The sequence below is a fragment of the Thermobia domestica genome, chromosome 8 (assembly GCF_964235325.1).
Source record: "Thermobia domestica chromosome 8, izTheDome1.hap1.1, whole genome shotgun sequence".
NCBI classification, from domain to species: Eukaryota; Metazoa; Arthropoda; class Insecta; order Zygentoma; family Lepismatidae; genus Thermobia; species Thermobia domestica.
The window spans coordinates 275,438,614-275,466,024 of record NC_137461.1 but is presented as its reverse complement, the minus strand read 5'-3'; the positions used below and the strand labels follow the sequence as shown (position 1 = coordinate 275,466,024).

Sequence of the window (27,411 nt, the reverse complement as noted above, 5' to 3'; positions counted from 1 at the left end):
GAAACTTTAGCTTTCATTTTTTTTTTTCGGAACAAAAGAATCCTCAAAAATTCTATGTGATAGAACATTTTGCATAATGATTGACTGACAACTAATAAGGTTTTTTTTTTTGGCTAAGTTAGCATAGTATATACAATATTTTCTACACTAATTCTAAATTCACACATTGACACAAACAGTGATTGTTCCAAGCTATAAAAAAAAGTTAAATTCGAATTTCTCAGCTGTTTACTCTATTATTGTTGTAACACTCCCTCCTGGCTAATCGATTAGGAAATGTGGTTTTGGCGTGGAGACTCGCGTTGGATTCTCAACAGGAGCTGATGTGGTTCGTATTCCACTTTGACGTGTTACCAACTCCAAGTGTTTTCATGAAATGCATTAGTATCTGTAAGTATATTTGCAAGGCAATAACTTCAAGATTTTTTTATATGATACTAGCTGGACCTGCGTTCTCTACACAGCGCATCATTCACATATGAGCATGAATCTCCTCCTCACTCCTCACAACATGTGTACATGTTCCTTTACAGACACAAGTGAAAAACGTCTCGATAAAAATCGGCAAGTGGTACCATAAAGGGGAGATTTTTTACGATTAATTTTTCAATATCTCGTACCGTTTGCAAGTTTTGAGTCTACTTCTGGTTGGAATTTCTAATTCCTGTATGACCAGTGTTTTATTTATTCTTCCATGCAGTATGTAATAACCAAATACATTACACACACAATTAATTATAATGTCAGTGATATATCTTGTTCATTGGGCAAAACACTCAAAACAATAAAGATTCATCTTAGACTGGAGAAATGGTTATCCTTCGGTTTTCATTATCATTTGGCCATGAAAGGAACGCCTAAGAGATAGACTACTCCTGTATACAATTATGTGGTGTTGGAATGTATAACTCGTAGGATATGGTGCTTTTTTAAAAGTTCAACACTTTCAGCGTACCCCTAAAAAGGTAATAAAGAAATAACGCTCGTGTTTTTTTTTAAATATTTTAATTAGAACTGGATAATCTACACAAAATTTGCAATCAATCAGTGAAAACTGCACATTTCTAGCACTTGTGATTCTCGAGATCTCATTGTCGAAAGGATTGGAGACAAAGATATAAACTTTTCTTTGGAGACAAACGTATAAACCTAACATTTTAATACATAGACTAGCTGGCGCTCTCTATACAGCGCATCATTCACATATGAGCATGAATCTCCTTGTCATTCATCATAACACGTGTACATGTCTCTTTACAGACACAAGTGAAGGACGTCTTCATAAAAATCGGCAAAGGGTACCATAAGGGGGAAATTTTCTCGATAATTTTTTTTTCAATATCTTGCACCGTTTGCAAGATTTGGGCCTAGTTCCAGTTGGAGTTTCTAATTGATGTATGATCAGCGATTTCTTTCTTCATCCATGCAGTATGTAATAAGCAAATATATTACATACACAATTATTTATAATGTCAGTGATATGAACCTGCGCTCTCTACACAGCGCATCATTCACATATGAGCATGAATCTCCTTGTCATTCCTCACAACACCTGTGTATGTCCCTTTACAGACACAAGTGAAGGACGTCTTGGTAAAAATCTGCAAGGGGTAACATAAATGGAGATTTTCTCGTTTATTTTTTCAGTATCTCGCACCGTTTGCACGATTGAGCCTACTTCCGGTTGAAGTTTCTAATTCATGTATGACCAGTGTTTTATTTCTTCTTGTATGCAGTATGTAATAAGCAAATACATTATACACAATTAATTATAATGTGAGTTGTATATGTTGTTCATTGGGCAAAATACTCCAAAAATAAAGATTCATCTTAGACTGGAAAAATGACTATCATTCCTTTTTCATTATTATTTGGCCATGAAACAAACGCCTGAGATATATACAGCAACCCCTATACCCCTACAACCCCTATATACAACTATGTGATGTTGTAATGTATAATATCTAGGATATGATGCATTAGGATTTTTTTAAATTTCAACATTTCCAATGTACCCGTAAAAATGTAATAAAGAAATAATGGCCATGTTTTTTAAATATTCAATTAGAACTGGATAATCTACGGAAAATTTGGGATCGATCAGTGAAAACGTCATCTCTCTAGAGCCAGTAGTTTCCGAGATCTCGTTGTCGAAAGGATTGGCCACAAACATATAAACGCCCACAAACATGTAGTTTCAAAGAACTCTAGAGATAGTAGTTGCATTGTTTTTGGAGAAGGCTTATTAAAATACAAAGGCTTTGAACAATAATTTTAAGAAATAAACTTTGTGAAAAAGGTCTATTTAAACAGTTTTATTTAAAGTACACATACTTTAAAATATTTTTCTTTTTTAAAAGTGAAATTACAAATAACCGTATATCAAAGGTTTGAAATCAAAGATTAGAGGCTGGAGCTGAGACGTTTCTATTGCAATTGTAGCATTTTAATAGATAAATGCTTGTATGAACACTGTTGCTAGTACTTCTCAATAGATGTTGTATCTGCTAGTCATTGTTCTTTGTGATCTTAACAGATTGGAGGATACCAATGTCCGTTTGTGGTGATGGGAGGAGTGCTTCTTTGGTCAGCAATACTTACATATTTCCTTCTTCCAGGCCATGAGGAAGTAACATCAGAAGGACGACAAACTGGTAAGTATTCTTGTAAGCTTCACCGAAATATCATAGATACGTAATTAATTGAATTGAGTTTCGAGTTTAATCTGCGATTAACTTAGTTTTACTTATTAAATCGAAATGTTAATACGAAAAAAGAAATTTTGAAAATGTGTTAGAACACAGAACATCTAACGACGAAAGCTGTTATAAGCCTATGGCCCCACTTCGTACCGATTTGCGTCAGCGGAACGCAAAATCTGCACTTTAGATTGCGATAATAGGCACAGCAGTTATACATGTGTGAATATTGTTGTTATAAGTTATTTTTATTATTATAATGAGTTATGAGTTTTAATGACTTATTTATTATTATTATTATTCCAGCAAAATATATGTAATATTATGAGACAAAATCAACCTTTTTACGTATACTTTCAGATACGGACACAGATAGTCTTTTTTTCTGCTTCAAACTATGAACACCGTATTTTACTGACTAAAAGCCGCACCTTAATTTTTAAGCATTTTTTCTTTTTAAATACCGTTTCGCAGAGTTTACGGCCTGTACATTCTAGTCTGTGGTTCTGGGTTTGTATGGCGTGGCGGGAGAGAGAATGTCAGAAAGGTGATGAATCCCCGCAACTCATCTTCGTCGAATCGGTGCACTATTGCTGCCAGTTGAATCCAATGTTGCTAAATAAGAGATAGATTTCCCACGGCATCGAATATCAATATCTGACCATTTTTAAGACTCGCGGTAATTTTAAATCAAACACCGTACAATTTGATAATGATTTCGAGTATAAGACCCACGTGAATTTTGGAGGCAATTTTTCGAAGAAAATAGTGTGTTTTATAGTCTGTAAAATGCAATAACCTTTTCATAACAGACATTATTCCCAGTTGATAGTTAGTAATTTACACAGAAAATACTTTCTGCAATTTGAAAATAAATACCTAAGTAGAGCAATTGAAAACTAATCTTTTTACAGGGTAATCAGTTGTAATTACTAACTAACTAATTAACTCTATAGCCTATGGAATCCGGAGGTTCAATGCTGCCTTCACGAAAGCTCTCCATTGATTTCTATCCTTAGCCAACTGGATCCAGTTTCTACTTTGTATTCTCATTTCTGCAAGATCCATCTTAATATTATCCTCTCATCTGCATCTAGATCTTCCTAATGTATGTTTTCCGATTGGCTTTCCTACTTTCTTCCATTCTGGCTATATGACCTGCCTAAATGTTTGGTGAATGGTATAAATTGTTCAGTTTTTCGTTATGACGTTTCCGCCATTCCTCATTCCTGTTCCTCTTGGATTCGAATATTAGTTTAAGGATCTTTTCTCAAATACTTTCAGTCTGAGTATTTTCCTCAGGATAAGCGACCACGTTTCACAATCACACAGCACAATAGGCAAAGAAACTTACTACTGATACTGTATATTTTCATTGTACACATTGCCATACAAACACATTCTTCAGCGATACTTTTGCTTCTTTATAGAGGGAATTTCCCTCTTATTCCCCAACGTTATATATATATATATATATATATATATATATATATATATATATATATATATATATATATATATATATATATATGTGTGTGTGTGTGTGTGTGTGTGAGTGCTTCCTATCTATTGCATAAAATTACCACACGAAATGTGATTTGTTTAAGTTTGTGCAATTTCTCTACGACGAATGCCTGTCATTTACGAATACTATGTCCCTTTGCTGCCCATTATCCGGATGTTTCTTTGTGTTATTATAACAAACTTATCATATTTTTTTTTGTTTCTAGGAGGATTCCTGTCTGTTTTACGTGTTCCATCTGTAACCCTAGCTGCCTTCAGTATTGTGTGTTCCTCAATAAGCATTGGATTTTATTCGGCTATCCTGGAACCGCATCTTAGACAGGTAACCGCAGGATCCGCATCTAAGTAGATTAAAACTATCTTTTAGCATAATAAAATTATTTTTGAGGTTACTAATTATTTCTTCCATTAATAGAAATATTGTTCAGTAAAATATGGTCTTATTATTTTTGGTTATACAGTATTCCTCCAAATATTCATTCATTCTTTATGCATGCTTTCTGTACATTTGGTCAGAGATTAGAATAAATTTTAGATATCTGAGTATCTTTAGTATTATATACATTTGAAATTATGTATAGATAAATTAGTAGTATATTTTGCATTATCAAGGTCTCCGGTTTCGATCCCGGCTTTGACATCATTAACATAATGATTAATTTAAAATTTGTATTAATAAAATAATAATTCGTAAGCTTCTTTGTTATTTTCAAATTGCGTAATAATTAAAAATTTCTACTAGGATCCCATTTGAATAATTGTTTATTTGTTTGCACGATTATCCAAACTAATATTTATAGACAGGCGTGTCAATCGAATCAATATTTACTTGTCTGAATAAATGTTTTATTTTCCCAAGATATATAAAATAACAGGTAGCCCCAGTTCGTGTTTAGCGTTCTGATTGACTTTCTATCCGTGACGTCATAATGGAGGGACTTTTGCTCATCTTGAAAGATAATACCAACTAGCGTAATTGCGTATGTAGTATTTCACTAGTTCTCTTGAACGATACCTCGTGATACCCAAGGATATTACAAAATAGAGGATCTACCTAGCATTGGAACGTCTGATTGGCTACTCTCGTTTCCGCTATATATGTTGGATTTAAACATTGTGATCTTCATATTTAGATACGTAGTATGTCTGTCGTTTGTTTTTAGTTACGTTGTTGCTTAAGATTTATATTACACAATGGTTACATACTGCACGTGTGGGTGTACAAATAGAAGTGAGAAGAAAATACCTGGAACAACCTTTCACAGGTAAGAAAATCACCAATCATAGGATACATATAGCTGTGACGTATGGCTTTACGACTTTGTGGTATGGACAGATCCTCTATTTCGTAACATCCTTTGTGATACCTCCACGTGACGACACCGACCGCAAAGTATCCTGGGAAAAATGAAAGCAGAAAGGTTGAATCGAGACTCCCCTGTTATTGTTCTATTTTGGACTGGTGGAGAAAATGAATCAGTGTTTGCCAACCGAGAATTGCTACTAGTTGTTTGCTCCTAGCTTCCGTCTTGTCTCAAATTAGCCATGCCATGCCTAGCTACGTGTCTTTGCGTCAGATGTTAGCCCACGCAGCTAGCGACAATTATTAGCCTGATAGGGGTGTCCCAAAAGACAGGACCAGGCTATTTATTAAGAAAAGTGCAGCAGGTATGCTTTATTTGAGAATGTACCTGTATATAAACAATGGGAGTGGGGGACCGCCATCTTGAATAATAGTGCCATTAAGTGTGGTAAATAAAAGAAAATTAAACTTTCATCACTCTGTTTCTTGAAATTACTAGAAGTAAAAGTTTTATTACCATTTACACAGGGGTAAATGTGAGCGGGAGGGCGCAGGAAGACGTCTTCCCCCATTTCCATAAGATATATATGGTGTCCTTCCACTTCCTAAAAATTACAATGGGCAAAGATACGCAAAGGGGATGACGTGACGTCATACATCCCCTTACCTTTTCAGACCCACTTTTACCCTTGCACTTAGATTGTAGAAAATCAACACAAAAGGAATTTTGTACAAAATGCTTGTGTGACGATATTCGTGACAGGTTGGATATTTTACGGTTGAAAAACATGGGAAGCATGTTCCTCAATTACCTAATGTGTTCCACGTGGTTCCATTCGACACAGAGACGTGATTGTATCCGACAAAAAACGTGTACTAAATGAACGCATCTATAAAGGTAACCAAGAAAGTTCTGTCGTTTTTTGTGCAGGTCCCTGTTCAATTTGCCCTCATATCGTAACCTGAAATCAAATGGAGACAAGGCGAAGGTCAGTTGTGGGTGTGGGTGTACCCAACATACTACCTAGTTGTGGTAGATCAGTTACACCGTGAATGTGCGTAAGGAAAGGGTGAACATGGGACCTCCACAGAACGTCATAAGGGTGTGTATGCTGTACGAGTTCAAATTGGGGTCAAATGCCGCTGCAGCGGAGCGGAAGATAGACTAAGCCTTTGGTGAAGGTGACGTGACTACGTTGACAGTGCAGCCTTAGTTTAACAAGTTTAAGGACGGAGACGAAACACTCGAAGATGCACCACGTGCCGTAATACCAAAACATGTACAAAATGAAGATCTTCAAGCATCAATTGAGGCGAACAGTGACCAGACATGTGAGAAACCTGGACTACAATTCAGTGTGAGTGGAGAAACTATTCGGCAGCACCTCCGTCAATGTGGGAAACATTACAAGTTGGGTCTGACATGATTTGACTTTGGGCGAGAAGACAACGCGAGCAGAGACCTGTATTTCTTTGTTGTCTCGTCTGAGGAAGGAGCCATTTCTGGACAGGATGTTGACATGTGATGAGAAGTAGGTCCTGTACGAAGCTTCACAGTGTCGTTATCATTAGTTAGCATCCCATGAACCGGTTCCAAAACAGCGGAAACCAGCACCGCACCAGAAGAAGGTCTTCCTCTGTGTTTGTTGGACTCTTCGCAGCATCGTGCATCTGGAACTGCTACCAGCTGGTCAGAGCATCAATGCAACTGTGTACTGTCAGCAGTTAAGCCGTGTTCAAGAAAAACTCAAAACTCTGAATCGCAAAGGGCCTCCTGTTACAGGACAACGCTAAGCCCCAAGCGGCTAGGATGAGCGGGATACCATTCTATGCCTTGGATGGGAAACTCTTTTGCATCCGCCATACTCCCCGGACATTGTACCGTCCGATTATTCTATTTTTAGACAATCAACTTAGAGGACACCAGTTCAAATCGCTAGTAGAGGTGCAAAATGGAACAGTGGCTGCACAGTCCACCAAGTTCTACCGCGATGGCATCCATGGCCTTCCAGAACGTTGGCAGAAGGTTGTCGATGCTGATGGGGATTATTTTTGATCTTCCAGTTACGTCTTATGTGACATATCTTTGTTCAAAGGTGGTGGGTGAAAAAGTGACAGAACTTTCTTTGTTACCTTTATAAACAATCCTATTTATGAACTGCAAGTATCTCACTATGTCATACTTATATCTAATAGTAAACATACTACTACATATCTTACCTATGATATCGTTTGCTTGCCTAACTCTAATAGATATCACTAGCGTGCAGGCAGTTTGCCGATTTAAAACTATTGCCATTAATCTGTATGGTTTCAATTTAAATATTTGAAATTGTTAGTGATAATAGTGAATATGCTTTGCTGCTATTATTTGGATAACTATATTGAGATTTGAGCATTAATATGTTTGCAACCACATTGTTGGTTGGTGACCAAATGAAAACTCGAGGTTAGGGATGCGCACGAGACGAGTCGAGACAGGATTTTCCTGACAAAACTCGAGTCGAGACATGGCTCTTCCAATAGAGAAATATACATTTTCCGAGTCGAGACATCACTTTTAGAGCACATTTTCGAGACGAGACAGCCACAAATCTTGTCTCATGCGCATTCCTATTCGAGATATATAAATTACCGTAACAGGTAGTTACAGTTCGCGTTTAACGTTCTGATTAGCTCCCTGTCCGTGACGTATTGTGGAGGAACTTTTGCCCATCTTGAAATAGTATACCAACTAGCATAATTGCGTATGGAGTATGCACTTGTTCAATTAAAGGATGCTTCGAGATACTCAAGGGTGTTATACAACAGATGATCTGACCATATGTATCTTCATCCTATTGGGTAAGTGAATGACTGCAATGTTTTGAGCCAACATATATGCCAATCTTCGTATGTAGACATGTAGTGTGTTTGTCGTTTATTTTTATTTAAATCATTGCTTTAGATTTATATTATACAATAGTTACATGCTGCACGTATGGGTGTACAAATAGGAGTGAGAAGAAATAACCCTTCACAGGTAAGAAAATGACTAATCATGGGATACGTATGGCTGTGACGTACGGCTTACGTTACATTTTGTACAATTTTGTGGTATGTTCAGATCCTCTATTTTATAACATCCTTGGCGATATCTCCACGTGACGTCAGCGACCGCAAAGTATCCAAGGAAAAATGAGAGTAAAAAGGCTGAATCGAGATCCCTGCGAAGAACATAAGTGTAAACCAATAGATCTTTTAATTAAACCGGTAGTACACGGCAGATCGAATCAGAGTTGCCAACTCAGCGAACAAAATTATCAATTTTCGTTCTTAAAGTTATCGTGTATTCGTTATGCAAGTGATAATTCTAGAAACCAGTATAATACTACTAATAATAGCAATAATATATAATAAACTTATCTAGTAATCTTCAGTTTCGAAGTCTAAATCGGCGTCACTGTCTTTCTATTTTTAAAAAATCCTTATTAACTGCTCTGAACAACAACATTTCCACTGCTTTGTAAACGCAGTTGAATTTAAATAATGGGTTGTCATTTGCCAATTCTCAAATCGTTATTGAGTTATTTTAGCGGGAATGACTGTCAATAACTTCAATGTGTGTTTTATAATTACTTAAGGTTCATCTACAATTTATTTGCACATTCAAAAACTGCAAAAAACAAGTGTACATTCTAAAATTATCTCATATTCACCTATTATTACAAGTGCATTATCGTTTATAACATTAACTCTCTCATGCATACTGGCCTCATATGAGGACACATATTTAAGAGATCCTTCCTTATCCAATTCAAAGTGGAATTTTCTGTAAGTGCACGAGTGCCTTGTAGACGAATGTTGAGCATATGCTCGTAAATAATATAATTTTTTCAGCGATTGGAATTACTTTTGCAGATAAATTTTTTTTTTTTTTTGGTTTGTTACTTTGCTGTAATTTTATGAGATAGTCTTGTTATGTTGACAAGGAATCTGCTTGATCAGAATATCCAACAACAACAACAACAACAACAACAACAACAAAACTTTTTCATAATTCATGCATGAGAGGGTTAAGGTTTAAATTATCGTATATCACTATAAATTATTGTATGGTTGCCAAGCTTGCATTGAATGTGCGTATGAAACAATAAATGTAAAACGTATGCCCTACTATCCTTGATTCAGTTCATAGACATCATGTTTGTAACATAGATTTTGGAGTCGTAGACTTTAGTTGACATCGGAAATAATGACATTAACTGAGTCAGTCTTTCCTATGTACAGTCCATTTGATAGAACTTGTGCTGACAGTTGCTTTCCTGTTTTTTTCCTTCCTGCAAGTGGCCATAACAATCAAGCAAGAATTGTTTCTATGGCAACAGCACGTTCAGGCAATTATAGTGGCTCATGGGGGCCGCGATGACTCGGTGGTAAAGCGTTCACCTCTGGTGCGTGGGTTTTCTCGGGTTTTCCCATTTCCTCCCAGTTTCTTCATTCCACCATTTCATTTATTTCTCATCATCACCATCTTCTTTAGCCTAGCCGACATAAGCGTGGGACGTAAAACTAAAGATTTCATTTCATTTTATTTCATACAGGGTTTTCATAAAGTCTGGACGGATTTAATTTGCTTATAATTTTCATAAAAATGCTCATAATGAAATCAAATAAAGTGCAAACGGTAGCAGAACGATTAAATTTTTAATTGGCAACACTGTTAGATAAGCGGCAACTCTGAACACGTTGAGAGAGGGAGAGGGAGGGCAAGGGTCAGTTTCTTACCAAATTCCATCCATTGTTGTTTTCATTGTTGTTTCAATGTTGACTGTTAAAAGTAAGTTGTAGGCTGTATTGGTGTGTGTGTCTTTTAAAGAAATAAATAAATGAAAAACTCCTCTGAGAAGACTATTTTTTCCGTATCAAAGATGGCGTCGGTGAAAGAGAAAGCGCAATGTGTTCTGTGGTACGCAGAGCTAAAATCACCAATTCTGGTGTGTCGAAAGTTCACCAAAGAGTTCAAAAAGCCGGCACCGACTGAGAGTGCAAAACGGAAGTTTATGCAACGAAGCCAAGTGGTTTGGAGAAGGGCGTCTGTGGCTGGCATTTCGGATCAAACACGGCGGAACGCTGTGAGTGGATTCCAGCGCCGCCTACGCGAATGTGTGGACGTAAATGGCGCCCAGTTGGAGGTGTGGCAGTGAATGAACTGAGCTGATGCATATTACAGGTAAAAATTTAATCCTTCCGCTACCGTTTGCACTTTATTTGATTTCAATATGAGCAATTTTATGTAAAGTATAAGCGAATTAAATCCGTCCATACTTTATGAAAACCCTGTATATTTGCTCATTTCTCTCGCTCTGCAATGGCCAATACCCTTTCCGCACGTTGCCAATTTAAATATAAACAAGTGCACATTGGTTTAGTCGAATGCCAACTTGAATAGTGGACCCGCTGGTTATTGAGAATATTCTTTTTAGACCTCTTTTGTGTTATTTAATTTTATAAAACTGAGATTTATTTGCAGTGAATAATTTCGTGTATCAATACGAGACGCAAAAGCTGGCAACACAGCATTGAGCACCACGTGCGCACAACAAACTGCGCACAAGGACAAGCAATATCAATTGCAGTATAGTAGCAGTTGAGTGGTAGCAAAACGTACATAATTGCGGTATCTATGAACCAGGCAGATTTTCGTATAGGATTTTGTACTTTTAAAAATAGAAATTTATTACAGTATACTTTAATAATTTTTAATCAGTTTTTCATTGCTCTATATTCTTCTTGCACAGTTTGACCTGGCACCTGTTGTGATGGGTGTAATGTTCATTATAAGTGGAGGTACTTACGCTGTTGTGGCTCCTCTGGTTGGTCGATTATGTGATCGAATTCTTCATCCGAAAAAGGCAGAAGCTATTGGAAGCGCTCTCTTGGTGATTGCCAACAATCTAGTAGGACCTGCGCCTTACTTACCATTTTCAACGTAAGTATACTCTACTGTATAATTCAACTCCTACACTGTGAAACATTGCGCAAATAAATATGCATTAATACGTATGGAAAGCTCGGGAGAACAGAATGATATGTCACATTGTTTTGTAACTTTTCAGTAAATTGCAAAAGAAGGTTCAATATTCCCATGGAATTCAATACAATGACACATGCTAAAGAAGTTTATTCTCCGATCTGCAGGTATATTTCCTAAATTAAATTACCTACATACTGTTTTATGGTTCAGTCCCAACCCATTCTACCTAATAGCTTAATTTCACTCGAAATAGCTCTTACCATTATGCTGTTCCGAGCTGCTCATATATTGAAGTACATTTCAAAATCTCATAAAAGTAGGATAATTTACAAGTACAATCATATAAATATTTCCCTCTTACATTAGAACCAAAATCCCCAATACACACGGGCTAATTATACGTAATTTCAGGGGAAAAGAAAACATCAATATGGCAATCTTGTTTGAAATTATTCCGAACAACATTTGGATTAAATAAATAAATTTCCTGGCAACACAGACAGCAGCGCCTAACAATGGCAGACTGTAGGCTAGGCTAGTGGTTTCCAACCTTTCTTAACTGACGACACAGTTTTATTGAGCGCCCACGATGTCGCGATCACTTACTTGGTTTTAATTAACAATAATATAAATTACAGAAGTATAAACCTAAAAGTTTCTATGAAATAGTGACTATGTAGTTGAGCATTCTTACTGTTGTTGCAGGAGTTGATTCGTACACTCTGATTCAAAATTGATTTTAACTTATTCTTAACTGATTCGTGATTTTTAAATTCTTATATTACGCAACTAATATTAAATGTTGACTGAAAGCAGGGAATTCGTGTTGTTATTCCGTTCAAAATCTTTTGTGTGAGGTTTAAAAATTACGAAACGATAATAATGCCTATTGTACTGTATGGTTGCGAAATTAGGTCGCTTACACTGAGGAAAGAACGCAGATTGAAGGCATTTGTAAATAAAATCCAGAGACGAATATTCGGACCCAAGGGGAACGGGAATAGGGAATGGCGGAAACTTCATAACGAGGAACTGCATAATTTACACCCTTTACCAAATACTGTTAGAGTTACCAAGTCTAGGAGGCCCAGGTGGGTAGGTCATGTAGCCAGAATGGAAGAAAGTAGGGACACTCTCAAAATTATTAACTGGAAATCTAATCCGAAAACGACCATTAGGAAGATGTAAGCGCAAATGGGAGGACAATATTGAGATGGATCTCGCAGAAATAGGAATAAAAGTAGAAAGTGGATCCCCTTGGCTGAGGACATAAGTCAGTGGAGAAACGCGACATTGAACCTCCGGTTCCATACGCCTTAATGTTGCGCGACATATGCAGTGGAACTATGTGACACACCGGTTGGGAACCACTGGGCTAAGCAATACCAACGTTAGCGCTACGTTATAATTTGACGCTTTACCAAAGATTTGTTAACCAACTTATTTAGCAACGTAGCCGCTACGAAAGAAACAATATTGTTATTTGGAGTACGAGTTTGCAACCGAGTTTAGGTGTATAAATGAGGCAGATTGTTGGTAGGGCAGCACACACTTAAAAAAAAAAAAGAAGAAAAAACTTTCTTCTTACAGTTACCAATATCGTCCATTAGCCAAGGTAGGGTCTAGGAAGGTAGATTCCTAACAGTCCCGTAAAGAATGTTTCCATAATGGTCGCAACTTTTTAGTGCATAATAATAAACAAATTTATTGAAGAAATTAAGCAATTTACATATTCACATATTTTTGCAGTGTGATTGTGTGCAGTGTGATTTTAGGCTACCTGTGATTGAATATCAAAAATGATGTCTCTCAAATGCCCTCCACGACTCTACAGCTAGCCTACACTCTCATTCTTTCGATGAAATTTTCCATACATTTTCGGCATACTTGTACCCCTAGTTCCGAAATTACATACTGAATCTCGACGTTGAGCTCTGAAAGTGATTGTAGTTTCTTGGTGTACACACGAAATTTCAAATATGACCCAAAATGAAAAATCATATGTATCAAATCATAAGTCTGGTTTGGGTCAATCCAAATGAAATCGACCAATGATGTTGCTGACAAAATTTAGTTTTTGATTTATTTTTTTTTTACCTAAGTTTGTACCATATTCTGGAAGTTGAAAACGGAAATTCATTTATTTTTTAGCTGCGCAGGTTTTGTCGTTGCGGCCATTTTGTGTAGGCGTCTGAGCGTATTTTGAAATTTTCAGAGGATTCCCTTAAACGCTGTAACATTTTAGGTTTTAAAGATAATGAGTTCAAACCAGTACCATATAAAAGATAATGGAATGGACATTCTGTGCTCTGTGGACATTGAGACGTACTTTAGAATGTCGGGGATAAAAGCTCTGAACATTTATGTTGGAAACCTATAAATGGCAGTTTTGGAATGTACATTTTGAAACAAAATAAATTAGAGTCATCTTCAATTCTTTTGTCTACATAGAGACTAGATAATAGACAACGTCCCAAACAAGTTTCAGATCTGAGAACCATATACTTGATTTTTTCGAAATTTTTAAACACTGCAAATTTTCGAAAATCGTATATTTTCACCATCAAATATCTCAGGAAGGACGCAAGTGAAAAATCTGAAATTTGCACAAAATACACGATAGTTTTGCAGAAATAAGTGTGTAAAATTATATCACTGAGACTTGAGTGGTGTCTGAGTTATAAGTTTTTTCTTTACTGGGACTTAATGTCATGAAGCGCCATGAGGTGTGCTTATAAACTTTGTAGAAAAAGTCAAAATAACACGACAGTAATGTTAAACTGGTAAAATGTTCACAATTTATGAATCATATCTTGTACAAAAAACGAAGTTCGTCTGTTTTTACTTTTCTGCCTATAGCGCTGCTATTAAGACGTCAGTGAGGTAAACAGTTGACTAGTATTGAAAATACGACCTGTAGGAATTATGAACTTTGTGGGTGTGAGTTTTCGGAGAACCTTAGTTATTGGCACACACACCTTGTCATTCGTAGGTAGTTTAAAAGAGGTCCTTGGGCCATGGAGATGGAAAAAGTGAACAAAAAGATCGTCCTGATTGAGGTCTTCAATTCTCCTAATCCGTCATTTTTCCTCGTAAATACAGACTATGGTATCATTAGGTGCAAATGACAACATGCTATGTTCTGGAAGTACTAAAGCACTGCAATCAGTAAATTAATCTGGTACTGACAATTTATAACACCTGATTTGTGTTTGCGTCAGAGGTACAAATCTATGATATAATCTGGTGTTGATAATTGTTTTACAAGTAGCAAATCTCGAATTTCTTGCAGTTTGACTGCACTTCTTTTCATGAAATATATATAAATTGTATGCCTGAGATACTATCAACACAAAACCTGAACATCTGTTCAGCTGTTAAAATTTCGAATTTCACATCATTGCAACAACTTATAACTCAGAAACTACTGAAGTCTCAGCAATGCAATTCTACCCACGTCTTACTGCACAATGATAGCTTATTTTGTGCAAATTTGGGATTTTTCACTTGTGTCCTTCCTGAGATATTTGATGGTGAAAACACACGATTTTCGAAAATTCGCAATGTTTAAAAGTTTCCATTGTTTGGGACGTTGTCTATTATCTAGTCTCTATGTAGACAAAACTTGAAGGTGAGTCTCATTCATTTCATTTCAAAATATACATTTCATTGCCCTGGTGGCTAATTCACATCCCGTTGTGAGAAATCATCCGAACAGGAACCATTTTTCATTTCTACCCGTACAGAAAACAGATGACGATCATGCGCTATTTGGCGCTCTGCGCTACTAACCAGAAAGACAACAGATGAAAATCGTATAATGTTCAGTGTTGCCAACTCACTAGAAAAGAAATGGTGAGGATTTAAAAAGTTACGTTCTTTATGAAACATCCTATACATTATATTTTGTTCATAAAATAATTCTAAAATTACAAAGTTTGACATACAAAAGTAATATTTATTAGCCTGTTATTTATTGTTTCTTTTCTGTTAGTTGTAATGTGTGTTGAAGCTGGGAAACATCTCACACGTCACTCTGCCGGTCGAGGACAAATTAATGCCAAAGCATCCCCCACTTTAGTGTTAATAATACAAAGTTCTCTCAATTAATTTCCAAAAACAATGAAATATATAGATAGTAGGAATAATTAATCTAAAAAATTATTAGTATTTCAGTTAATGCAATTAAGTTCTTTAGAAAGTAAACCTTACCAATGACGTTATGGCATAGGATAAGTGATAAAAGTTGAATTCAACCAAATGCGAATTCATATAAATAGTCTGCTATAAAATAAGGCATAAAATATTACATCAACTCTTATAGGCCTAATATTGCTCGAGAAAAATGTCAAATGTATTTACTAGGACCATACAAGTAAATATGAAAAAGCTTTAACAGTCAAAAAGGTCCTTTCAGAAGACTCCAATAATACATAATAATAATATCATACCTTGTATAATATTATTCATATATTTATAACTGCAAATAACATATACGACTTGTAATATGTTCAACTCACAAGTTATTATATTTCGTTGGTATCTACATTACTTATAGACTATTTCCACTAAACTGAATATCTAATATCAGAAAGGAGTATTACAATTTCTAGAACTTTTGCAGATGAAATTTGGCACATAATGTTACAACCGAAACAGAAGTTGACTTAGGCTAGTTTAAGTTCTGATAGTGGCCTATTTTATGGGCTATTGGGCCTAGCGGCGGTAGCTCTACTAGAATATTATGAAACAAACTTATCATAATATAAAGTAATTTCTCTTGATAATTTTATACTCTAGTATCTTCTTTCAGTGATACAAGTTTCTGAGATCTTTATATAATTCACAACATGCATTAACATCTTTGGACGCAGTCTGTCTCGCTTCCTTAAGAGATCTTCGATATGGCAACGTGGCAGATACAACTTCTCTAATTAGAATCGTATAGTTATCAGCGCATTCCCCTTCGCTACCCCTACACACACTGTACGAACGGGTTGCCAGATAACACTAGTTGCCTCCAGAATAATCTGTTTCTTAAGCGTAAGCGACGGATAACGAAAGTTATGCGAGTAATGACAGCGTATTTTGAGAGTATCTTATATTTGTCTCGAACATCTTCATCCTCGTTCCCTACCGGTTTGCGTCAATACAACACAAATTTTGTGTTTTACAGCATTTCTCAATAGTAAGCAGACGTGTTATAAATACCTGTTTAATTATTTACGCTTTATTGCGAAGGTTCTTACAGATTGATACTCCTTCGTTGGCAAATCTCCTATTTTAATATTCTTCATTACTCGCACAAATTCTATTTACTCTGGTGAGTAGGGTTACCACTTATCAAAAACAAAATGTAAGGATACTTCATTCAGCAAATGAAGGTAGAAATGTACGATCGTTTTTCCGTAGTATTAAGTGAAGATCAAATCATATCATCTACTTGATAATAGAAAAGTATGTTTTAAGATGTTTTCTTATTTTAAAGACTGCATAATAACGTGGAAATTAAACTTCAATAATAATAATAATAATAATAATAATAATAATAATAATAATAATAATAATAATAATAATAATAATAATAATAAGAATGTACGAGTGTTATAAAGGTTAGTGGTAGCTCAAGTCAAAAAACCGGTATATGCTACTGGATACTGGTATGAAACTGAAGTTCAGAGCATGCATTACAATTAATTCATTTCTTTGTACCTGAGCTGGCCGCTAGAAGCGCTGATAAAATTTTACGAAAAAGCAACCACCTTGAACATACCAGAGAATTGAATAGCTTTGATTTATACAAATTGCTATATAGTAGCTATCCAGTGTTATAAACAACATATATATGATTTAAGAAAAATAATAAATAGCCTTTGCTTTCTAGCTAAATGGTTAGCGTTCTTTTTTCGACGCGAAAGGGTACAATTCGATCCGTAGGAGCAAATGAAGTTCGATTTCTACGTTCAACTGTAGATCAAAATCTTGTCTACCATATATGCTATAAAAAAGTACATTTAACTCCAATCAACGTTTATTTATTTAATTGTTTTTAAAATTTTGCAGGACTCTTTGGATGGCGTGTGTTGGTTTAGTGATTCATGGAACTGCACTAGGTTTCCTTCTCGTCTCCTCCTTTATAGATGCTCTGAGATCAGCTGTGTAAGTAATTTAATAAATAAACGTAACTGTAATTTGCATTAGGCTAAAGAAAAGACTTATGAATTTAGAGTAATTATAATTTACACATATTTTGCTCAGCTCAGGTTTTCGAATGGACACACGAGTAACCGTTTTTGGATAATTTTAAGTTGAACACGAGAATAACTATGAAAAGGTGAGATTGGTTCTTGTTTCAAAGTTACAGAATGGAACGAGGGTGAAAAGAAGGCAATAAGGACAATAGAAAATATATGTATTTTTGCGATTTTCATGACGGAAGTACCTAATATTATACTACAGGAATCGATTTGTTTTTAAAAAGGAAAACTTTCAGTTTTACCTTCCACGATTAAGACGGGTAGGCTAACGCGTAAGGGAAATGGTGATGATGACGTTGAATGAAACGATGGAATTAAGAAAGTGGGAGAAAAACGAAAAAAAAAAACAAGAAACATACGCACCCAATCTTTGTGCACCTCAAAGCCCATTTGGCGTGGACTCAGATCGAACCAGGAACCCGGCGCAGCAGAAGTGAACACTCTACCACTTTTTTTTAAACCCTGCGTTACACGCGCACTGTCTCACGTTCCAGGCGTAGTTTTTTTTTTTTTTTTTTTTTTTTTTTTTAGTTAATTCATTGTTATAAGTTGGTAATACGTGCGGGCAGACCGTATAGCTTCCGTTTCTACCTCTCCAAGTCCAGAGCAGCGACGATAAACCTTCCTCGTGAACTGCAAATGAGAGTTCGAAGAGCAATGAAGTTCCAGATCATCAGCAACCTGCAAGTGTCGAAGGTACTGCTGGAAGATGCTCGTTTTGGTCATGGAATCAGAACACAAAAACCAGATTTATTGTGCCAGATACAAGAAATACATCTGTGGAGAGCATACAGGCCCAAAAGCAATGTTTTTTGTTAAGTTATTTCCAGTAAAAAGTTTTTTTTAGTTAGATATTTAGTTACAAGTTTTTAACGGTAGTAGAAATTTTTAAGTGCAGCTATTATTGTAGGCATGTAGGGATGCGCTCGAGTCGAGTCGAGACAGAATTTTACTGACAAAATTCGAGTCGAGACACAGCTCTTCCAATAGAACAATATATATTTTTCGAGTCGAGACATCACTTTTACAGCAAATTTTCGAGACGAGACAGTCTGAAATCTTGTCTCGTGCGCATCCCTATAGGCATGTAATTACGTAAAACATGTAATTGCCACTAGCATACTTGCTACTGGCTACTGTATGCAATATTAAAGGTTCCCGTAAATTTCAATGTTTCCTTTCCATTATAACCCAATTTTAGCAATAAAAAGAAAACACGGTCTCTCAGTCCGTGCGCGAGCATTATTATAACTTTTCTAGCGCGAGTAACGCAGGGTTAAAGAAAAAAGACCAACCGATCATACCTCAGTTTACTAAGCATCCGAGTTTTCTCGTATACAAGATTTTCTTAATCTTTACTAAATTCGATAGGGACACGAACACACACACATCCAGAACAGTTAAAATTGCAAAGGCTCTCTCACCGGGATCGAACCCGGGACCCCGTACACCAAAGGCGGACTTGCTAGCCACTAGACCAGTTGGGAGGGCTCTTGAGCCACTGCGGCCTCCTATGAAACTGCTTATAAATCTACGATACAAATATAACACAATATTATATCTTAAGTACATATCTTGTGACAGATTTCTACCTAAGTGTGGCGAATGCAATATTAAAATAAAAAGACAACTTGAGTGATGACGTATCTATTTTTCTTTTTATGTAAGATTGGGTCACATACGATTTTAGTTTACTCCTTTCTTATGGAAAATTGTTGAAAATTATAATATGTCTGAACGTGATATATGCAATGTCATTATGCATAAAAATGCAGATGAAGGAAGGTACTCCAACGCAGTATATTACATTTTTTTTATCTTCAGAAGATAAAGTTTTGTCAAACTTTATACAATCCACACCACAAATAAAGTGCAATTAAAGGTTTCTTCTCAAAGTTGAATGATACCAATACGTACTTTATTTTCACATTAATCTTATTTGAAAAAAGGCATTCGATAAGGTCTGGCATCCAGCTCTTATTTATAAACTGAAGCAGCTCAGATTGCCTATTGCCTATCTCCGCTTCATTTTTAATTTTCTCACTTGTCGCCTGGCCTACGTCTATATTAATTTCAGTTGCTCCTTTCCAATTTTTCTTCATTCTGGGGTTCCACAAGGATCGGCTTTGTCACCCTTACTGTACATTCTATATGTTGCCGACTTTCCTGCTGTTCCAGCTACATTACAATTCTTTCAGTATGCAGACGACACTGTACTGCTCGCCACTGGTAAAACTATTCACCAACTTAATTTGGCCTTACAAGATGCTACCAATACCTTTGTCGATTGGTGCTCTCACTGGCGCTTGAAAATATATCCAACGAAAACGCATGCTATTGTATTCCTATCACCGAAATACCGTTCTCGTATACACCGTAATCCTAGTCACTTGAATCTTACTGTTCAAGATGTACCTCTCAAACCTTCTCGTACTGTCAAATATCTTGGCCCTACTTTCGATCACCGCCTTACGTGGTCGGCCCATTTGCAAGCTATCGCAAAAAGGCATATGGTCGTCTCAATTTGCTGAAAAGTCTTGCTGGAACAACCTGGGGACTGTCTGCGACTACTATCCTGAACACCTATAAAGTTTTTCTGCGACCTATACTTGTTTATCTGCACTACCATCATACTATGAGAAACTACGAATTCTTGAACGACATGCCTTGCGCATCACCTTTCGAATTAAGTTGCCCAGTCCAACTCGGGACCTCTATGCTCGCCTTACATTTCCACACATCCTCTATCATCTGGAAACATTTCGCACCAAATATATTACCCGGCGTCTGCAGTCCAACCATCCACTTTTACAGCAAACATTTGAAGAACACGCCCGTAATCTCTCCCCCTCTGCTGCTTTCATTCCTCTGCTTTCATTACTGCTTACTCTCTACCGCTACACTATTCCCCCTGACCACCCAGACAGTCGTTACTACGAACCATATTCTTCAGATGCTCATCTCCCTCATATCTGGCCATCATATGCACCGTAACACCTACCGTTCTAACAGGGCACCCTTGTCTTCATTAATGCCTAGCGTCGCCCCTAGGCGAGACGATAACACGCATTTGTCATACTAACAAAACCTATGTGTTGTGATGTGAACTGCACTTCATTCTCATCTGCTCTCATCCATCCAGATGCTCTTACACATCTAAACCTTAAACCAACCTAATGATTATGGTTATTAAGACCATAATGACCTGAATTACTTGTTAATAAAAATGCTTCTTTAACTACCCATAGCCCATCTATTGTTTTCCAATATATTACAATAGTACATCTACCTCTCTTCCCCTACAGAGGGCGTAACCCTCTTTGGGTAGTTGCTAGCAATTGCTAGCAAGCAAAAAAATTGAAAAATCAGTACTGTTGATTTTAGTGCGCACAAGTTGAGTTGATTTTGAGTTTAACGTCCCGTTCAGCAGCGAGGCTATATGAGACATGGACTTACTGATTAACGTGGAATCCGAACCACATGAGCTCCCACCGAGAATCGAACCCGGGTCTCCCACGCCATTAGTGCGCACAAGTCATTAGGGCAGGGATGCACATAAGCAACAAAATTTTACTAGCTTTTTTCTTGGGCTAGTAGTTCACATCCCACAATAGAAATCATTTACTTATCTTCGGTATGATATTAAATACTCCCCCGCACCGATGAACCACTCGCCCCGGGCGAGTGGGTGAGTGGTTATTTGCATCCCTGCATTAGGGTAATGTGGATATGAGGAAGATGTGGTAAATATAGAAGGCCTATAAAAGAAAAAAAATATAATTAGAATAAATTTAACTTACTTATATTATTTTTATTTTTCGTATTACAGTTGGTTTGGTTCTACATATAATAATTAGGAAGTATAATAATGCTATTGTTTTTATTTGCAGTGAAAGCGGATTTCCGGATGATCTATCTACTTACGGTGTGATTTCTGGGCTATGGGCGTCGACATTTGCTCTTGGTGCATTCACTGGCCCCTCCGTTGCTGGGGCCTTATTTGATGCTTTTGGATTCAGGATCGCTTCTTTGTTCAACATATTCAGCCAGTTACTTCTGGTAAGTAGAGTTTCATTTCTATTAAAAACGTTGCTACCTAGGGTAAACCATCTTCAACCGTATTATCTAGAATTGAGATAATATTGACTCACATCTACCTCATTCTGAAACGTTGAAGTTTCAAGTGTTAGATACAGACTTCTATGCTCGTTTCCCAGACATCCCTGATGTTCCTTTATAAAAATGAAACTATTAGCTATAATGTAATTAAATTTGCTACTCATATATCTGCTGTATGAGAAGCATAGTGATGTCATTGCAGATAGCATATTATGTTTCCTCAATAAAGGGAGTTAATCATTGTTATTGCTAAGAGCAGTTTGTCAATGGGCATTCAGGAGCCTTTGATTGCACGTGGTTCTTTGTAACTTTGGGCACTTGAAAACCTCCATACAGTGCACAAAACACCTCTTTATTATGAGATAAAGTTGAAGTATTGTGCAATGTATGAAGGTTCACATTGTTGGCCTTATCTTTTCGACAACAATGGATACACAAGACTATGTGAGAACCATCCAGGAATTTGTAAATTAAATGACCTTCAACTCCCTAATGTCTACTTTTATCCGACCACCAATACCCTGACCGTATCATATCGAATTTCTTCCTACCCGATATGCTGAAATAAAAGGTCCATCGCAACAAGCTATAGGCTATGAGGGAACAGCAAGGCAATATTTGGCAGGAAATTGACGCTGTAATTTCTAATGAGTTGGTATTCGCCCTCTGTAACGTAGAGAGACCTATACAGGCATGCAGTTATGCTAATTGTGATTACTTTCAACACTTACTGCGACATAAATGTGCTTCAAATTTCATTGATCCATCAAAGATTCTATAAAATCCTTCCAAACATTGTGTTAGGAAGATTGACTGCATACATAGAGGGAGGTTATTAACACGAATTTAGACGTAGCTAATAGATCAACTATCAACCATTCGTCAAATATTCAAAAAGCAATTAGAGTACCGTACCCCGTACTTCCAATTTTTTACTGATTTCAGAAAAAGCAACTACACTGTTAGGAGAGAAACATTGTACAAATTTCTTACCGAATTTGGTACACCAAAAAGCTAATTAGATTAATAAAACTATGAATCCGAAAGTAAAGTTCGAGTAGGGAAATACTAGTTCATCAGCATTCACCTTGAAAATGACCCGAAACAAGAAAATGCATTGTCGTTATCATCATTATTAATTTTGTTCTAGAATATCCTATAAGAAAAATTAAAGATTGGAATCAGGGCCTAGAGCTGAATGTCACACACCAGTTCATGACATATGCTGATTATGTCAATAGGATAAGATACCATATGAGGACAATAATAGAAAAAACAAACGAGTTTTTATCAAACATTTAGAAGGACAAGAAGTAATGCAGAGAAAACTAAATTCATGGAAATTTGCGGTGGTCGTAATACTGCAAACTACTCGTATGAATTTGTTAAAATATCAAGTACACTTCTCAAGGATCAATTATCAAGTTTCAAGTACACTTTTAAAATATCAACAAGAGGAGGCTTACACATATCTACAATCAACATTAGCAATAGCACAGAAATAACATCAAGAAAATTAATATCAAAAATACAAAAACCAAACAGAACAAATGCACAAGAAAAAAATAACTGAATTACTTACACAAGTCATAAGGGGCCTCATTCTATATCGATCTTTGCAAAATTTGCGGATCACAACCCTAAAGTATCGTAAGCAATTATAGCTGCATATGCAAACTATTGCAAACAAACGAAAAAAAAAATCTCTTTGGGTTGACGCAAAACTCTACGGAATAAAGCGCAAGTTCAATAAATTATATGCCCGACACCGAACGACGAGTTAATTTACCAAACGTACCCTGCTGCAAGAAATGATGAGCTTGGAAGGATGAGCTTCCAATTTTTTTAATTGTTATTCTAAAAGTAATTCTTGCTTTTGTCCTTGAGCTATTGCGAGAGTAACTACATTTTAACGATGAGAAGCATGGTTTTTCGATACGCTGTTATTTGAGAGTGAGTAAATCTGATAATCTTATTGGGTCTAAGTCAAAACTCCCACACTGAAGAAATGTCAAAACGCCCACACAATCGGTCATAACTCCCACACAAATGGACAAATCTCCCAAATGCACGAACGATCAAAACTCCCACAGCCAAAACTCCCATACTCAAGAAATGTCAAAACGCCCACTCAATCGTTCATAACTCCCACACAAAGGACAAAACTCCCACGCGCAGAAATTGTCACAACCACCACACAAATGGACAAAACTCCCACAAAATCGGACAAACAAACCCACACTTTGAAATGGTCATGGATGCACGTCTTGTAAGTTTCACACGCTGAAAATAATGGAAAGAAGTACAAGGGGATTTGCCCACTTATCACCTTCTCCACTTTGGATCATAAACGTTTTCTAGACTTTTCTAAATTATTTCAGCGTGTAACCAGGATTATTTCAAAATGTGGGGGGATTTGACCGATTGTGTGGGAGTTTTGGCTGTGAGTTTTGACCGTTCGCGTATTTGGGAGATTTGTCCATTTGTGTGGGAGTTATGACCGTTTGTGTGGGCGTTTTGACATTTTCTGAGTGTGGGAGTTTTGGCTATGATAGTTTCGACCTGCTCCCATCTTATTTGCATCATGTTTCTCTTCTTGTAATCAGTTGCACTTGAGGTTGCAAATAATTCTACTAATATGTTAAGTATATTATAATATGTTGCAGAGACCATAATGTTGTTTAAGTAAATGTACTTTATAAATAATTAAATTCTGTAAAGTGATTTATGTTATTCATCTTTTACTTGTTCTACGAGTAGAGACAACAGACACATTTTAAAGAAATCCTACATTACATGCACGTGTACAGAGTCCGCCAGAAAAGTGTATCTACTCCTTTCATCTTGTATCAAGATACTGGCATTGACAATTGTTATGAAATTTAAGATGTACAGAAGTTGGCATTGTTTTCAGTTAAAATACTGGCCATTGCTTGGGACGCTTGAGAACCTTCGGTAGAAGATTACAGAGGCATATGCATCGGTCTCCATTGATACATTAACCGCTGTATCTACAGCAACCGCTCGTTATTCCATGTGCCTCAAACTTGTCAACAATGCGTTTGATTGTTAGGCGTGTTGGTAACAAACTCCTCTCTCCACTGACGCTGCATTTCGAAGGCATTCCCAAACTTGATAAAACACTACAAAACGTACTTAACGCTGCTCGAACGTCAAGCGAGCTCCTACCATTTTCTTATCTCACTAACCGTGCTGGCAGTACCGACATCTGTTGAGGGAAAAGCCGTACTACAACATACTTAAATTTCAAAGCAATTGCCAATGCCAGTATCCTGATACAGAATGATAAACAGTGTATACACTTTTCTGGCGGACTCTGTATAACCGAGAAAAGTAATCTTTCATCTTTTCTGGTAGAAAAATGTATTATTTGCTATTGGCTACACTGCTGTGACGTAATTGACGTACTTCAGTTTTATATTTTCTTAACTTGAAACAGACAATAGTATCCAGTTACTTATTTCACCGGGTCTCGTTACTAAATTAACTGTTTTGTATATATATATATATATATATATATATATATATATATATACAATTATTTTATTCTTTATTTTCTTGCAGTTTTTCGCTATCCTCGTCTTTCTCTGCTTCAACAAATCTACAAATCATAGGAAAGATGAAGAAATAGATTTTGATGACGTATTCTTTGCTCATCGACCGGAAGAAGCCAATGAGAGACGATCTGTAATGGAAAACTCACATAACAAAGACTATGGAATGACCGGAAAAACTCATTATGTAGTAGACGAAGGGTAGCAATTCCTTATTAATGTAAATATATGTGTTTGTATATGTTCCAAATGAGGAGTTCTCATTTTACTATCTGAGAAGACAAACGAAGAAGGAGGTGCTCCAGAACAGAGCCAGTTTACATAGCATTTACTGCATGGATGCTGTTGCCAAGGAGTTCTTGTAGCAGATACGTGTGTTTGAAACAATTGTTTAGAAAACCTTGTTGTTAACAAGTAGGCTATATAGCTTCTGAGAGATCTGATAATAGTCCCTTGAAGCTACCGCTTCCAAAATTAATATATACGCTTATATAGGGACGTACCGAAGGGTGATCCTGAGGGGTCAGAACCCCCAGAAATACGGACTTTACTGTAAGTTTAGTCTAATTTTAGGGGTAACTATACAAAGTTTAATATAATATATCCTCATATTGAATTTTGACCTTCCAAAATGTTTGGACCCCTCCCGAAACAAATTCCTGCGTATGTGCCTGGCTTATATTGTACGTTTAATTATGTAGGTATTGGTTTCAGTAAGTGAAATGGAACATACTATTTATATTATATCCTTTCCATACCACGAATTCAGTACTGCACCCGGAAAGTGTGGAGATGGTATTGCCAAGAAATCAAGAAATTCCATTTTCAAAATGACTAAATATGCAAATCGAGCAAAGACATGATTATCAATGCACGCACTTCTTAAAAGTGTATATATAATAAATTACAAACCAAACCGACTTTCCTTATTAACAGTAAAACTGGTAAAATTATATTACCAGCCACTTGCAGATTGTTAATGAACTTAATATAGCTACAAATACAAAGAGTTCATTACTTTCATTTATTAATTGCTAGGTGACAGAGGAGAGATTGTTGTCATCTTCCGTTGAACTATATTATCCTGAAATATCTACCTGCGAGGGAGAAGGTTGGTTTTGTTTATGAACAAACTATATAGTTGGATAGAGCTGAGGATCCCTTTCAGCAAGAAGGTTATGTGAGATGTGGATCTACAGCTTAATGTGGAATCCGAATCACATGAGCTCCCATCGGAAATCGAACCCAGTCCTCCCGCACCGAAGACGCGTGCGCTAAATTTTTGGCCACAAGGTTGGTTTACAAACTATAGTTGTTACGCACTGCACATTGTCAATATGTCATAACATTCAAATTTCTTCGAATTTAGTTAATGTACAAAACAGTAAACAGCTCTTTAGTGATTATTGCTTTAAACCCATGACAAAAGTTTGTTTCCTTATCTCTAGAAGTAAAGTTACTAAATCCATTATATAGGGTTAGCATAAATGACTCATTCGTGAAAAGGCTATATGTTCAAAAGTGTTACACGCATACACATGGAAGATATGTGAAAAGAACGACAAAACACCACCTTTGTATTGTATATTGTTTGGCACCCTCTCATTGGCACATCCCAGTTCGTGACTCCCTAAACGATAAAGTTCCGCATCGCTGGATTGGACGTGTTGGTTAGAATGACCTAGCTTTGTTCCCCTGGCCTCCCAGATCTCTTGATTTAAAGCCCTGCGACTTCTTCCCGCGTGAGTATGTTAAGAGCCTTGCTTACGTAGCCCCACTATCGCAATCCTTAGTCGAGCTCAAAGAATGCATCAATGCTACAATGCAGGCAATTTACAGGACTATGCTACAAAATGTATGGAATGAGCTCGAGTATTGTCTGGACGTGTGTCGTGTCCCCCTTTGGTGCACATATTGA

At 36.6% G+C, this 27,411-nt stretch overlaps 1 protein-coding gene across 1 annotated transcript in view; it reads left to right on the top strand.

The window, feature by feature from the left end:
* LOC145693641 (MFS-type transporter SLC18B1-like) overlaps nt 1–26,919 on the top strand; it is a 67,271-nt gene extending 40,352 nt beyond the window's left edge. The window contains exons 6-11 of the mRNA XM_081769830.1: nt 2,537–2,654; nt 4,430–4,545; nt 11,307–11,497; nt 17,606–17,701; nt 21,690–21,858; nt 25,504–26,919. Of these exons, the coding sequence (XP_081625956.1) occupies nt 2,537–2,654; nt 4,430–4,545; nt 11,307–11,497; nt 17,606–17,701; nt 21,690–21,858; nt 25,504–25,698 (885 nt within the window). The 3' untranslated portion in view covers nt 25,699–26,919. The remainder of the gene's footprint in view (nt 1–2,536; nt 2,655–4,429; nt 4,546–11,306; nt 11,498–17,605; nt 17,702–21,689; nt 21,859–25,503) is intronic.
* The last annotated feature ends 492 nt before the right edge of the window (nt 26,920–27,411 follow it).